Genomic DNA, 13,393 nt, shown 5'->3' on the forward strand with positions numbered 1-13,393 from the left:
CGTAATACGATGGAAAACAAGTCACTTTGACTGTTCGAACTAGTCATCAGCACATCGTTCAGGGATAGACCACTTGCTTTCGCTGTCGCTTCAAATACCACGCGCAATTTGGTGCTGCTACTCGATGGCTTCATACCTGCTGGATACCTGCTGGATCTTCGTCCTGATTTATCTCGCGACAATGACCAAGGGTTTTATATTCTTCGATGAAGGCTGCGTATTGAGTTTTCAGATCAGGATTTCTCGCCAATTTCTTCTCCAATAGCAGGAACCGTTTTCAACGACCTGGAATTTCCTAATTGGTTCACAGATCGTCCATTTTCATCGCGACGGTGATAATGTTCTTCGAAAAGCTGCTCCTCACTGGTCATAATAGCGGATTCGGTAATTTCCTCCTGGTCGAAAAATCGTTGCATACACGCCTCCAAACCATCAGTCATAGCAATGTTGGCACACACTGGATTATCTTCCTCTGGCTCCTCGTATGAACCGGCTACAACCCATCCGAACGAAGTCTCGTACAATGTCGGCAAGCGATTGGACATCCTTATCTGGCCTTGCATTAGGATGTGGAAAAATAATTCAGCTCCAATCAGCATGTCTATTTCACTTGGACTGCAGAATGAAGCATCAGCCAGTAGAATACCGGGAGGGATGTTCCAAGAATCAATGTTCACACGTGCAGACGGAATGGTGCCTGTCACCTTCGGAGTAACGAGACATTCGACGTTGGTGGCAAAATCACTATAGCTCGATGTCATTTGTACCACCACCTTGTGACGGATATGGGATCTGCTACCTCCAACACCGATAACAGGTACATTGGTCGAATACTTTGGAAGTTTCAGCCGTTGCACAACATGTTCAGCAAGTAGATTTATCTGCTATCCGGAATCAATTAATGCTCGTACTTGTTGAGTTTGTCCGTTATTCGATGTCAAACACACCATCGCTGTCATCAGGAACGCTTGCTTGTGTGGATAACCGCTGCTAGAACAGGTTGCATGCACAGTAGACCGATGCAAAATTTGAAATTTTCGCTCCACAGTGCTCAAACGGTTCCAAATTGGGCCCTGATTAGCCAAAATTTGAACTCATTTAGTGAGAAACTGACTTGGCACAAACCATTTGAAGTTTATATGGGAATTACTATGAAGAAACTATAATTTCGGTTCATATCTATCTCAAAATTCACCAGTTCACTCTACTTCAGAAAATGATAGCTGAGCTTGTTGAAAATGTTCCCAGCTACAACTTTGTTAAAGAACACTTTTCGATCAAATGTAAGGAACAAAAATTATTAATGATCCAAGTCACTGATGTCTTATGATTATGCTCAATCAACTGTTCAGGCTGTTCAGCAGGCAACATTGGTGTTTATGGCGCGTAGAATAGAGGACAAAAATCCTGGGGGGATATGCTGTCAAATCAGCCTACTGATCACCTTGTATGAAACTGGTTCCAAACGTAAACAAACGCTGTAGGTTTCTTATGGCTTGTTTACGTTTGGAACCAGTTATGCGAGGTAGGCGACGATTGTTCGTATTTGACAGCCACCTCCCCCCCTTGCAAAAATCATGGCACTATGTCACACTGCAGAATACAGTGTTGCCCACAATACAGTTGCTTAATTTTGCCATAAGATTATCATTCTCCTAAACAATTAATAAGTATTTAATTTGACGCTTGGCTGAAAAACGATTTTCTGCAAAGTTGTAGCTGATAAAAATTCCCATAAGAATAGCAATAGAATTTGTAAACAGTACAATATGTTAAAAGGCTAGAAGACAATGAACAAAAAATTTTTTTTTCCCATAGTAATTTCCATATAAACTTCAAATGGTTTGTGCCAAGTCAGTGTCTTATCAAATGAGTTTAAACTTTCGGAGGTTTATCAGGACCTGATTTGAAACCGTTTGAACAGTGTGGAGCGAACATTTCAAATTTTGCATCAGTCTAATGCACAGGTTGCTCAACCGTTGGCGCTTTGTTCTCCTCGGGTACCTTCGGTGTTTCACTGGAAATCACTTCCGGCTTCTCACGCTGCTCAAAATGAACCAATGTGTGATGTTTCTTGGAGCACTTCGTACATGATTTGTTACTGGAACACACTGCACTGCGATGGCCTTTTCGTATGCAGTTAAAACACAGGTTTACTTCCTTCACCTTAGCCACTCTCTGTTCTGAGGTCATCTTCTGGAATGTTGGACACTTATAGTTTTGATGTTCCTCTGAACAGAAGTCGCACGAATATAGTGATGTCACTGACGCTGGATGTGAAGCCTTGGATGGCATAACCTTAGGGAACGATGTCTTCTGGACCATCATCTTAATACTGGACGACTCTGGAGCTCTCTTCTCGCACCGTTCCAGGATAACGCAACGCTGCTTCAGAAAAACGATCGTTGGCTCGTATTCAGGGAGCTGGATCGATGGAAGCATCCCACAATTCACGGGTCTGGTCATCCAACGCTCGAGTCAACACAGTCACTACGAATAGCTCGGACATCCCAGTAAGCTGTTGGTTGAGCTTAACTAGATTCTCAACATGGCGGGAACACTCATCGACGAGGTTCCGGAGGTCCTTCAAAGACTTTTTCGTCATCTTGTTCAGATTCAGGAAGTCTAGAATATGCTATTCTAGAATCAGGCGTTGGTTACCAAATCTTTCCTCCAGGATATCCCAGGCACGTTGGTAGTTATTGTTCTGCAAAGTTTCCAGGTCCATGGCACCAACTGCAATACCCTTCAAGGAATTCTCCAGATGATAAAGTTTCACTGCATCAGATTCCGTGGAATGACGCATTAGATCCTGAGGGAAGGTCCATTAATTATGTCACGCAAATTTGGCCCATTTTCAACCCCCCCCCCCCCCCCCCCCCTCTCCCCTTTGTCACATTTTTTATATGGACCTTAATTGGGAAATCAGAGCGTTGACGGAGGAAAAGGACTTCAAGTATCCGTTGAAATGCTTGAACCCTTTCATCGATGAGAAGGATGACATACTTCGAGTGGGAGGACGGATTAGAAACGCTCAGATTCCTTACGACAGTGAACATCAGTTACTTCTGCCTGCAAGCCATCCAGTGACGATTGCCATTGTCCGCTATCTTCATAAAAGCAACATGCATATTGGTCAGCGTGCACTGCTTGCTGTTGTGAGACAACAATATTGGCCTCTTAGAGCCAAGAATATTATTCGAAATGTGATCCATAAGTGCACACCTTGCTATCGAGCAAACCCGAAGACAGCGACGCAGTTGATGGGAGATTTGCCAGAATACAGAGTACAAGCAACGTATCCATTCGCCAACGTCGGAGTGGATTTCGCCGGACCGTTCACACTGAAGGCTGCGGTTTCTGTTAAAAAATGTGTGATGACCAAAGGGTACGTATGCGTCTTTGTGTGTATGGCTACGCGGGCTATACATTTGGAAGCAGTTTCAAGTCTTTCAACCGATGCGTTCTTGGCTGCCCTTCACGTTTTGTGAGCAGAAGGAGTCTACCTTCAAAGATTATATCAGATAATGCCACCAACTTCGTTGGTGCGAATACCGAACTAGCAATACTTGCCAAGCTATTCGAAACGGAAATGCATCAGAAGATGCTGAATGAATTTTGCGTTCAGCGAAACATCGATGGGTCCTTTATACCTCCCCGTAGTGCACACTTCGGAGGGATATGGGAGGCTGGGGTGAAATCGGTCAAATTTCACCTCCGGCCGATTCTGGCCGATCACAAACTTTCATATGAAGAATTGTCAACGACATTGGCACATATAGCAGCAACGTTGAACTCACGCCCATTGATTCCATCATCGGACGACCCAAACGATATGACAGCTATTACTCCGGCACATTTTCTGATCGGCCGGGAGTTTCAGGCTTTGGCAGAACCATCGTTCGAAAACGTTAAAGTCGGCAGGCTGTCTAGCAGGTTCTTCAGGACTTGAGGCAAAAGTATAGGCAGACTTGGTCGACAGATTATCTCCAAGAGCTTCAACGGCGTCAACGGGATTTCAAGGTCACCAAGTTCAGGATTGGCGTGTTAGTGTTGATCGTGGACGATAATCTACCTCCACTTCAGTGGAGTCTTGCGCGTATCACTGAGTTACATCCGGGCCAAGATGGCCACGTACGAGTGGTTACAATGAAGACGAAGGATTCGATCATCAAACGAGCGGTGAAGAATGTGTGCTTGTTGCCATTAGACGAAGAAGATGCGGCTAATCCTGAAACTATGCCGGAAGTTTGAAATTCAGCATTTCAACGGCCGGGAGGATGTACAACGGAACAATTGTCGTTTTTCCCACTATCCAACTTTTACCGTGTTTTCATATCTAATGCCTTCACACCTAAATTCACTGTCGCCAATCTTAAGTTTCATCCAATGCAAAGAGAAAGGACATAAATTAGACATTGTTAAGAAGCTCACGCGTGCGGATGTGTTTTTTATTCTTGCAAACGCTGAGCCCTTCGGTTTTTACAGTCCACTTGACTCTTGAAGGTACAGTTGCAAATTTAAATATAGCCCTATGCCTTTTGTAAACGGGGATAGATCAGTTCTGTTGTGAGTTTAAAATATGTTACTATGATACAACTAAATTGACTTTCAATTGTTTTAAACAACAGTTACAGCGTTAGATATTTGATTGATTTTAAATTGAAGACTAAAATAAACCGTTTTAAAATAAACATTGTCAACTACCGATATTTGATTGAACATATGTCGATCCAAATTTTGAATAGGTTCTATCCTAAATGGGTGTGGAATTTGATTCATAACTTGTTGATTTTACAAACGTAATTGTTGTTGAATTGAGCAACAAGAACAATCTCGTATTCCTGCGTCAATAACGGTCGTGCTTAGGACACAACCGTTTATTTTTTTTTCAAACTGCACAGAATTAGAACTTAAGTACGTATAATTATCACACTTTACGGTACTATGTATAGTGCCAATCTTATGTTCTTCTCTGCCTCAAACTGAACACTCCATTACCTATCTTTCGTTCGTCATCTTGTAGGTCGTCTCGTCCACATTTGGCGAAGCATTTCTGTAAATTCACTCCCTGATTCAGTCTGTAAACCTAAAGTCTGCGCACGTCTATTGTTCCAGTAATGATTACTAACATTTTAAATTATTTAATTTGTTTGTGGTTTAACATCAACTAACAAAAAAAGAAAACTGTGTGTGAACATTTGTACAGTAAAGTGCGTATAACTAACCGAACCCATCCCATCCGCAGCAACCGCACCGCTAATACAGAATTATAGCAGGATGAACAATGCCGAGCTGTACGCCGAAGCCTATCCGGATCGGAGCACGTACGGCGAGCTGCCCCGGCGCCACTACTCCAACAATAAGGTCTGACATGATGGACGTTCTACCACCAGTAGCAGCAGTAGCAATAGTAGCAGCCGGGGCCCATCGGCGGCCATCAACAGCAGCAACAGCCTGAACACGAGCAACAACAGCAGTGCGTTCTTTGAGAATGTCCACTACTACAACAATAACAATATTTATAAGATATTTTTATTTTTCTAAGGTGAACCAAAAAATGGAACGAAACAAACAAACAAAACCCAACTCATTGATTCAAGCAAGTAAGCAAAACAAAAAAAAACTCAAACATGTACACACAAATAGGAAACCGAGAATCAAATAGACGTTTTTTTTCTCATTATAAAACAGCAGAAGATAAGACAAACTAAAATAAAGCATCGGTAGAGAGACGAAAGATTTAAAGCGAATTATTGAACGAATGAGTATTATATTCTGAATCAATACAAAGTGAGACACATTAGATCGTAATCAAAATTTGCAAAACAAAACAAAAGAAGAAAAAAATCTTTGTGGTATTGTAGGTATTAGAGTAAAGTGAAAGTGGGTTGAACTCGTTGATATTTTCGGGAGCATCCAGTTCAGTTGTTCTTTTGTTTGTTTATGATCTAAAAACTGAGAAGTCACCACTGAAGTGGACTAGGTTGGTTTTTACTTTAGACACAGAGATGGATTAACGAATGAATCTGAGATGAAAATGCAAACGTATCAAAACTAGACTAGCATCGCGTGTGTCGGTCGAACGGAAACTGTATGATGGGAAATGTAATAAAAACAGTAAAAGGAAATTTGTACTATCCTCCGGGTCCAGAAAAAAAAATATAGCGAACAAAAGTGTTACATAAAACAAAACAAATAACTATTGTAGAACCTAAAACAAACTGCAAGGAAGAAGAAAGGAAGAGGTATTAAGTTTTTACTTTTACCTTCTGTTGACTGTAGCAGCATAGTTTAGGCAAATTGCAAAGAAGTCGGAATCGGTTTTCGGGTTTGATTCCAAGAAGTGCGTGGTCGCGAGTTTCCCTCCGTGTGTTTTTGTCGAACGAATTCGTCGACTGCCAACGATTTTTCTCTTTAATACTACTTAATTAGGTGCGTTAAAATTGACACATTTTAGGACGGCTTGAAGGGAGCAGTGTAAAATTCAGAAGATGGTCAAAACCAGCAAAGTAGCATCAGCAGCAGTTAGGGTTGACAGAAGGACGATGATGAAAAAAAAAATGCTATATGTGATATATATTTTTCTAAACAAAAACAAAGTAAATCTGAAAACAAAACATGGAATGCGGGGAGAAGCGATACATCTCGAAGGAACTGAGTGTGACAACTGTGAAGACAAATAAAAAGTCGTAAGTATTACACGTGACGGATTTGGTTTAGTAAAGAACATGGATTTATTGCTACAAAACTCAAAAAAAGGTACCAAGGGGAATCATTTCCCGTGCATTTTCCAACCGATGAAACACACTCTCTGAGAACTGCCTAACCAGTAATGATATTGGGGTGATTGATTTTGCCCCGACGATAGAATCAGAACACAAAAGCCAAATGCTCAAGTCCCCGTTGTTTCTCCACTCAGCGATTGTTGTGATTGTAAGCGTAGAAGGCCAACTTTCCCCGTTAATTCACACCCGTCAAACAGAGCAAAACTCAACACAGCGATCCACTGAACACTAGTTAGGTTTAGGAACGATTACATAGTTTAGGCCAAAATGAGAGAAATTTCATCAAATTTATCTAGCTACAATAAATTTTCCCCTGTCCCCCTGCTCTGTTTTAGTTCCTAAAGTTGAAGATTGTGTATCTTGTTTCGTTCATTCTTTACTTTTTAGCTAAGAGCAAATTTGACCTTTTCTTTTAACACGTTTTTGGATCTCGAAGGCAGAGGTGAAGGCATTTAGAGAAATCTCCATGGAACGAAACATTCAAAATGTATAAACATGCAAAAAAAAAGAAGATAATAATCATAATGTGAAACAGAATGGAATGGATTAGCGGAATAGATTGATAAGACGAAGAATTGAAGGGAGGAACTCTGACTTCAAAATAACAACAACAAACAACAACACGATACATAAACATACACATACACAGCATAAGTAAAGAGAATGGAAATTCGTAAGAAGAAAACGAAAAAAGTGTGAAACAGAAAAACCAATATATATGAAGATCTATTTTTTAATTTTTATTATATACATTCATATTAGAAACATACATATTGTATAAATTTAGAAGCGAACAGAAGAGTGAAAAAAAGCTCTGAGTGAACAAGTCTCCTAAAACCAGTACGGAAGCGATGATGATGTTGCTGTGAAACTAAACACACTTCTTGCATGCAAACAGGATTTAGCTAGGTGGAAGAGTGTCCGTGTGATTGAGAACTGTACGGAAATTTAGCCGAAGAACGAATAGACAGCTAGTACTGGACCGTTTATTGTATCACCTAAACATACACGCAGAAACACTCACACAATTGTAAATGTTTGTAAATAGGCATATATCTATTGCAGATGATGAAGGCAGGCGCTGAGAAGAATGAATGAAAAGAAAAATCTAAATAAAAACGAAGAAAAATTGAGGATTATCGAAATGTGCGAAGGTTCCGGGAAAGTGTATCGGAAATAGGAGGAAAGAAAAACCTTTAGTTTCTAAGTTGACATTGTGATAAGCAGGGCTGGTAGCAGGTCGCTTTTTATTGGCTCGGTCAGTCACTTATAAGTCATCCGATAGTCATAATGTTGAGTGTAAAGAATTTGCCTATTTTTTTCGCTTGCCACGAAATAGTCATTGACAGCGAATCCAAAAGCATAAAGCAACCAACGATACAGACAAAATGGTTGCTACGACTAACTACCAAGACAAACTCGCTCTGTAACATAGCTCGATCGGAGTGGTAGAAGGATAATGATATATTGATTGCTTGTCCAACCCGACTCTCCCCAATATCCAAGGTTTACTGGGGCTGAGCGAGGGGTTGGATCAAGCCGAAGATTCTGACCGACCACACAATCAAACTCTAATTCAGAGCTGGTTCCAATCCTTCAGCGGTGGCACAAGCGGTAGTCGAACTCCAGAACCGGAAATATGGAGGATACACCATTCGGTACTCGGATGGTTCGGAAGCCCAGGGAAAGCTAGGAATCTGAATTTTCTGCCCAAACCTCGCGGAATGCCATAGACTTCCGGATCAGTGCTCCATTTTCTCTGTGGAAGCCATTGCCGCCTTCATTGCAGCCAGCATTCCCGACGACCGACCAGCAATAGCCATCTTCACCGACTCCGCTATTGTGGTAGCCTCACTGGAATCCGATACGAGCAAACACCCTTGGATCCAGGCGATACAGGAACACGCGCCAAACAACACTTTCTTTGTGTGGATACCTGGACACTGCGGGGTCCATGGTAACGTAAATGCGGGCCAACTAGCCAACCCAGGTCGTTGCATGGCCAAGTACACGCGAATTGTACCTGGTCCGGACCTCAAAAAATGGGTATCAAAAATCACCAACGAAGGTTGGGCTCGTGATTGGGTGGCCAGTGAAACCCCTGCCACCAGAAAAATTAAAAGAGACATCTCCAGGTAGGGTGACCCACCGTTACATCGAGAGCAGGTTATAGTAACCCGACTTCGAACACATCATACAAACATCTCCCACAACTACAAGGGAGACGGACCATTCCATAGGATCTGTGATCTATGCCGAATTCCACAAACGGTGGATCACATTATCTGCCACTGTCGGAAATACGAAGCACCAAGAACCCGCTACGACATCCCGGGAAGCATCCGCGATGCTCTCGGTAACGATCCTACCAGAATCACAGCCCTTCTAGCTTTTCTGCGGGAAGCTAATCTGATCACCTAACACACCATCACCACCATACCAGATCACACTCGGAACCTGAATCTCGCTACTAACCACCCACATCAGCAACTATACCGACCAACGCAACGAAAACGGAATTCTTCAACAAAATGACAGTATTAAGACAGCCACTGAGCACCCCATTTTTAAGCCCCACCCTCTTTTCGGAGGTTTTCTTCCAGGGCCACCAAATTAACCCTCAAATAGGGGAATCCCCATCTGGGATTCCCAGAGACGAACCAGACCAAGGCTGAAAGTCTCTTTAATAAAGAAATAAAATATATATAGGGGAAATGGATGTAATGTCGGCCTAAATGCTCCTAATTTGGGCCCATACATAAATTCAGCTAGTTTTCAATAGTGACCAAAAATATCCATTAGTACCGTCCCAATGGCGCGTTCATCTAGATAAAATTGATAAATAGCAGATTTTTAGCGATGGGCCCAATCTTAGATCCATAGGCCAACATTAGAGCTATTTCACCTATTGCTTGCCTGCTTTGTTGCAATATTCACGGATGGGGACATAGCTTAATCTGAATCGAGAAAAGACATAACAAAAATTCCCATTAACACACGTGTATCATCTTCGGCTTTACTTCGTGAAGCAGCTTGTCAACAATTTGCTCGTTTCCTTCTACCGCCCCGAGTAAGCTGTGTCGCACGGGCTGCTTGTCATGAAAAAAAAAGGAAGAAGATTATATCATTATTGCTTTCCACTTCTGACATAGCGTTATCATTCGGTTCGTTGATCGCTTGTCATTTTGTCATTCGGAGATATTTTTGATTCCTTGGTCATAGACAATTTCATCACAAATTTTAGAAGTGGGATTAGAAGTAAAGTCAATCATGAAAAACGTGATCGTTTGATTTTTGAATGAGAAAAATTGATTTCAGGCCTGTGCTGTCTTCGGGAAAGTTTCTTTGAATTTCGGGTGCTATCTTTTGACGTATCCTGCATTTTGATTAATCACCCTAGGAGTGAAATGAAAAATCAACTTTTACCAATTACCAATTGGATAATACGTTGGTGTCTTCAGCAAAGTTGCAAAAAACATTCCCCCTTAGTCCGCGAGTGAGGGGTCGTCCATTAATTATGTCACACATGTAGGAGGGAGTGGGGGTTTTGAAAACTGTGACGAGCCATACAAAAAATTATTAAGGTCCATACAAAAAATATGACAAAGGGGGGAGGGAGGGTTGAAATGGGCCAAATTTACGTGACATAATTAATGGACCATCCCTGAGGTGAGGTGACTCTCCATTTGATTTACACGGAGCGTCACCTTACTCGCGGTGACTTTTTTCACAAGTCACCTCACCTCACCCACAGCGGCGCAGAATAAGGGGGATTGCCTTTCTAGCGGCACGATTTAGACAGTAAGAATTGAATTTTTCACTAGCCCTAATAATCCGTTTTTTTACCATACCTATGGCTCAAAAAGTTTGATATGTTGTAGAAAGTTGTTCATACAGCCAAAATACACATTTTTGTAAAGCTTTGTTTTGAAGTAGGTATATTCACATAATTTCAGGTGACGTTTTGATCAAAAATAGTCCATTTTTTTAGACTAAATTGCTCGAAGGGCGGCAAATGGCGGCAGATCTGATCAGACCTGGTAAATATCACGGCCGTCATGTGACAATGAGAAAACAGGTGCTCTCCCTACCACGAGACGAAAATAACTTTGACAAACAAAATTTCTAACTGATTTTAATGAATTTAGGCAAATAACAGTATTTAACCCGTGAGTGAATATATATTTTTTCTAGGCTCATTTGCCGTAGCTTTGCGAAGCCGATTTTCATTGTTTGGACTACAAAATTACTTAAAACTAACGTTAGTAAAGCGGGGGCCAATTACTCGCGGTTTTCTCGAGGTTAGGGGTAACCGATTTTAACAAATGGATGCCAGGGTAGGGATTCCGAACACTAGGTTTGGAGAGCAATGTGCTCATGATCTCGAACTCAGCGACATGCTGATGAAAAATACAGACATGGGGGTACACCGATGGGCAGCTAACAACTTGGGAGAACACAAGATGACACTAACTACTAAATCCTCAGATCAATCCGTTTTAAAAACGCATAAATTAAATTCCAATAGTCGAGATCTCTGCTCACCACCATGTCTCTAACGGGCGGCATAGGTTATTTTCCTCGGGCCCTGAAGGATACGGATAACTCGGATCTAGCAACACAATGGAGGGTACATGACCAAAGCACATGGTCGATCTCGTGATAACCACTAGCTCAGGCGCACAAATTGCTGCTTGATTGGACATGAGCCTCGAAATGACACGTATACAGTCCCGGCACCCTTTGAACCACGGTTTGTTCGACACCTGTGGGATAATAGAATGTAACCATCTTCCAAGATCACTCTCATTTCATTTTTGTTGCCAGTTGGTGAGGACTTCCTGACGGGTAATTGAGAACAAAATATCGAGGGGGACGACTCTATCTACGATGCAAAAAAGATAGTGTTTTGCTGTGGCTAACTGCGCGCACGCTGAATAGATAGAAAGAAGATTGATAACGATTCTAAAGATTTCCTGCAAAAAGATGATGATCGATGCAAGTAGATGCGACAAATGAAAGAAGATTTTTCGAAGATTGATTCGCTAGTGTGAGATTTGTTGAGCATCTAAACTTGAGATTTAGATGTGTCGCCCCCCTCGCAAAATATCACCTTACATAGCGCCCACTTTAGCCAACGAGTCCGCTTTCTCGTTACGCAGAATAGAGCAATGAGATGGGACCCAGTCTAAAGTGATGGCATAGGAGCAGTTAGATCAAGTACTCAATTTGGCTCGGATTTCGGTCGGGAAATAAGAGGAGTGCTTCATCGGTCTCATTGAACGAATAGCCTCCAACAAGCTAAAGCGAACCCCACACGTATGAATATATTGACGCGAAGAGGAATTATTGACACTAATGTTGATGTGAATTCAGAAATATTATCAATATCCATGTATTGACGTCAATATAGAATGTATTGACAATACGATTATACAGCGCTCAACTTCTGAGCAAAGCAGACGCGTTCTCGCTAGAGCTTGACAGCGGAAGTCGAACACAGATTACTTTTCTAGTTTTTTTTCCTTTCTCTCGGTCGAAGTAGTTATACAGGCACCGTCGGGCCTATCGTGTTTATTCTTTTTCGTCAACACGGTACCGGCTTCGCCATGAATCGGCGCGAAAACACTTTTCGCATCGATTATGCGAAGGTGCCTAAAAAACCAACGTATGAAGAGCTTCATCTCTTCATTGGTACCCAACTCGGTATGAAACGAGAAGAAGTCAAGCGGATTCAGTGCAGCAGAACTCACGGCTGCGCTTTCGTGAAGGCTAGTGATCTCGCCGTGGCACAGAGAGTAGTCGATGAACATAACGGCAAGCACGAAATCGTCGTGGACAACATTAGTTACAATCTCCGGATGTGGATGGAGGACGGAGGTGTCGACGTGAAACTGTACGATCTATCGGAGGACGTAACAGACCAAGAGATTACACATTTTCTATCAGAATACGGTGATGTTCTGTCAATTCGAGAAGTGATGTGGGACTCGAAATATATGTTTGACAACATTGGCACGGGTGTCCGTATTGCACGCATGGTGGTGAAGAAGAATATCCCCTCTGACGTCACCATCGACGGAGAATCAACAGCCGTTTCATACACTGGCCAACAACAAACATGCCGTCACTGCAATGAGCTCATCCATATCGGGATCTCCTGTATCCAAAATAAAAAACTTCTTATCCAGAAACTGGCCGCTGATCAGACAAAGCCGTCATATGCAAACGTTGCCAAACAAGCGGCTGCTGCAAAGTTGAATAACCCCGTACAATCAAAACCGGGAAGTTCAACGTCCTTTGGGACCAGATCGAGAGCGCCAAGCGAACAACCGCCTAAAAAAATAATGCCCAGTGTAACAATACCACTAAAACGAACTGAGCAACCGATTGCTGAAATGCCAGCCCCTCCAAACATCCAGCCGACAAATTGTGATAAGGTATACTTCAAAAAGCCACAGCAAGCTCCACGATCTGAGACAACACAATCGAGTCAAGCGAAAGCGGGAGAGAATTCACGCAACGATGGAAACGAAACCGACGAGTCTACCTCATCAAACAACAGTAGGAGATCCAAACGTCCTCTGGCCAAAAAACTGCGTCAT

At 42.2% G+C, this 13,393-nt stretch overlaps 1 protein-coding gene across 3 annotated transcripts in view; it reads left to right on the top strand.

Annotated features, from left to right (window-relative positions):
* Positions 1 to 7,933, top strand: part of kuz (zinc-dependent metalloprotease kuz) — a 299,784-nt gene extending 291,851 nt beyond the window's left edge. For all 3 annotated transcript variants that reach the window (XM_065223435.1, XM_065223447.1, XM_065223441.1), the window contains exon 14: positions 5,249 to 7,933. In XM_065223435.1, coding sequence (XP_065079507.1) covers positions 5,249 to 5,373 — 125 coding nt within the window. In that variant the 3' untranslated portion in view covers positions 5,374 to 7,933. The remainder of the gene's footprint in view (positions 1 to 5,248) is intronic.
* The last annotated feature ends 5,460 nt before the right edge of the window (positions 7,934 to 13,393 follow it).

This window comes from Ochlerotatus camptorhynchus, unplaced genomic scaffold, assembly GCF_037179485.1.
Source record: "Ochlerotatus camptorhynchus isolate MF236.1 unplaced genomic scaffold, CSIRO-AGI_Acam_v1.1 ptg000017l, whole genome shotgun sequence".
Taxonomy (NCBI): Eukaryota; Metazoa; Arthropoda; class Insecta; order Diptera; family Culicidae; genus Ochlerotatus; species Ochlerotatus camptorhynchus.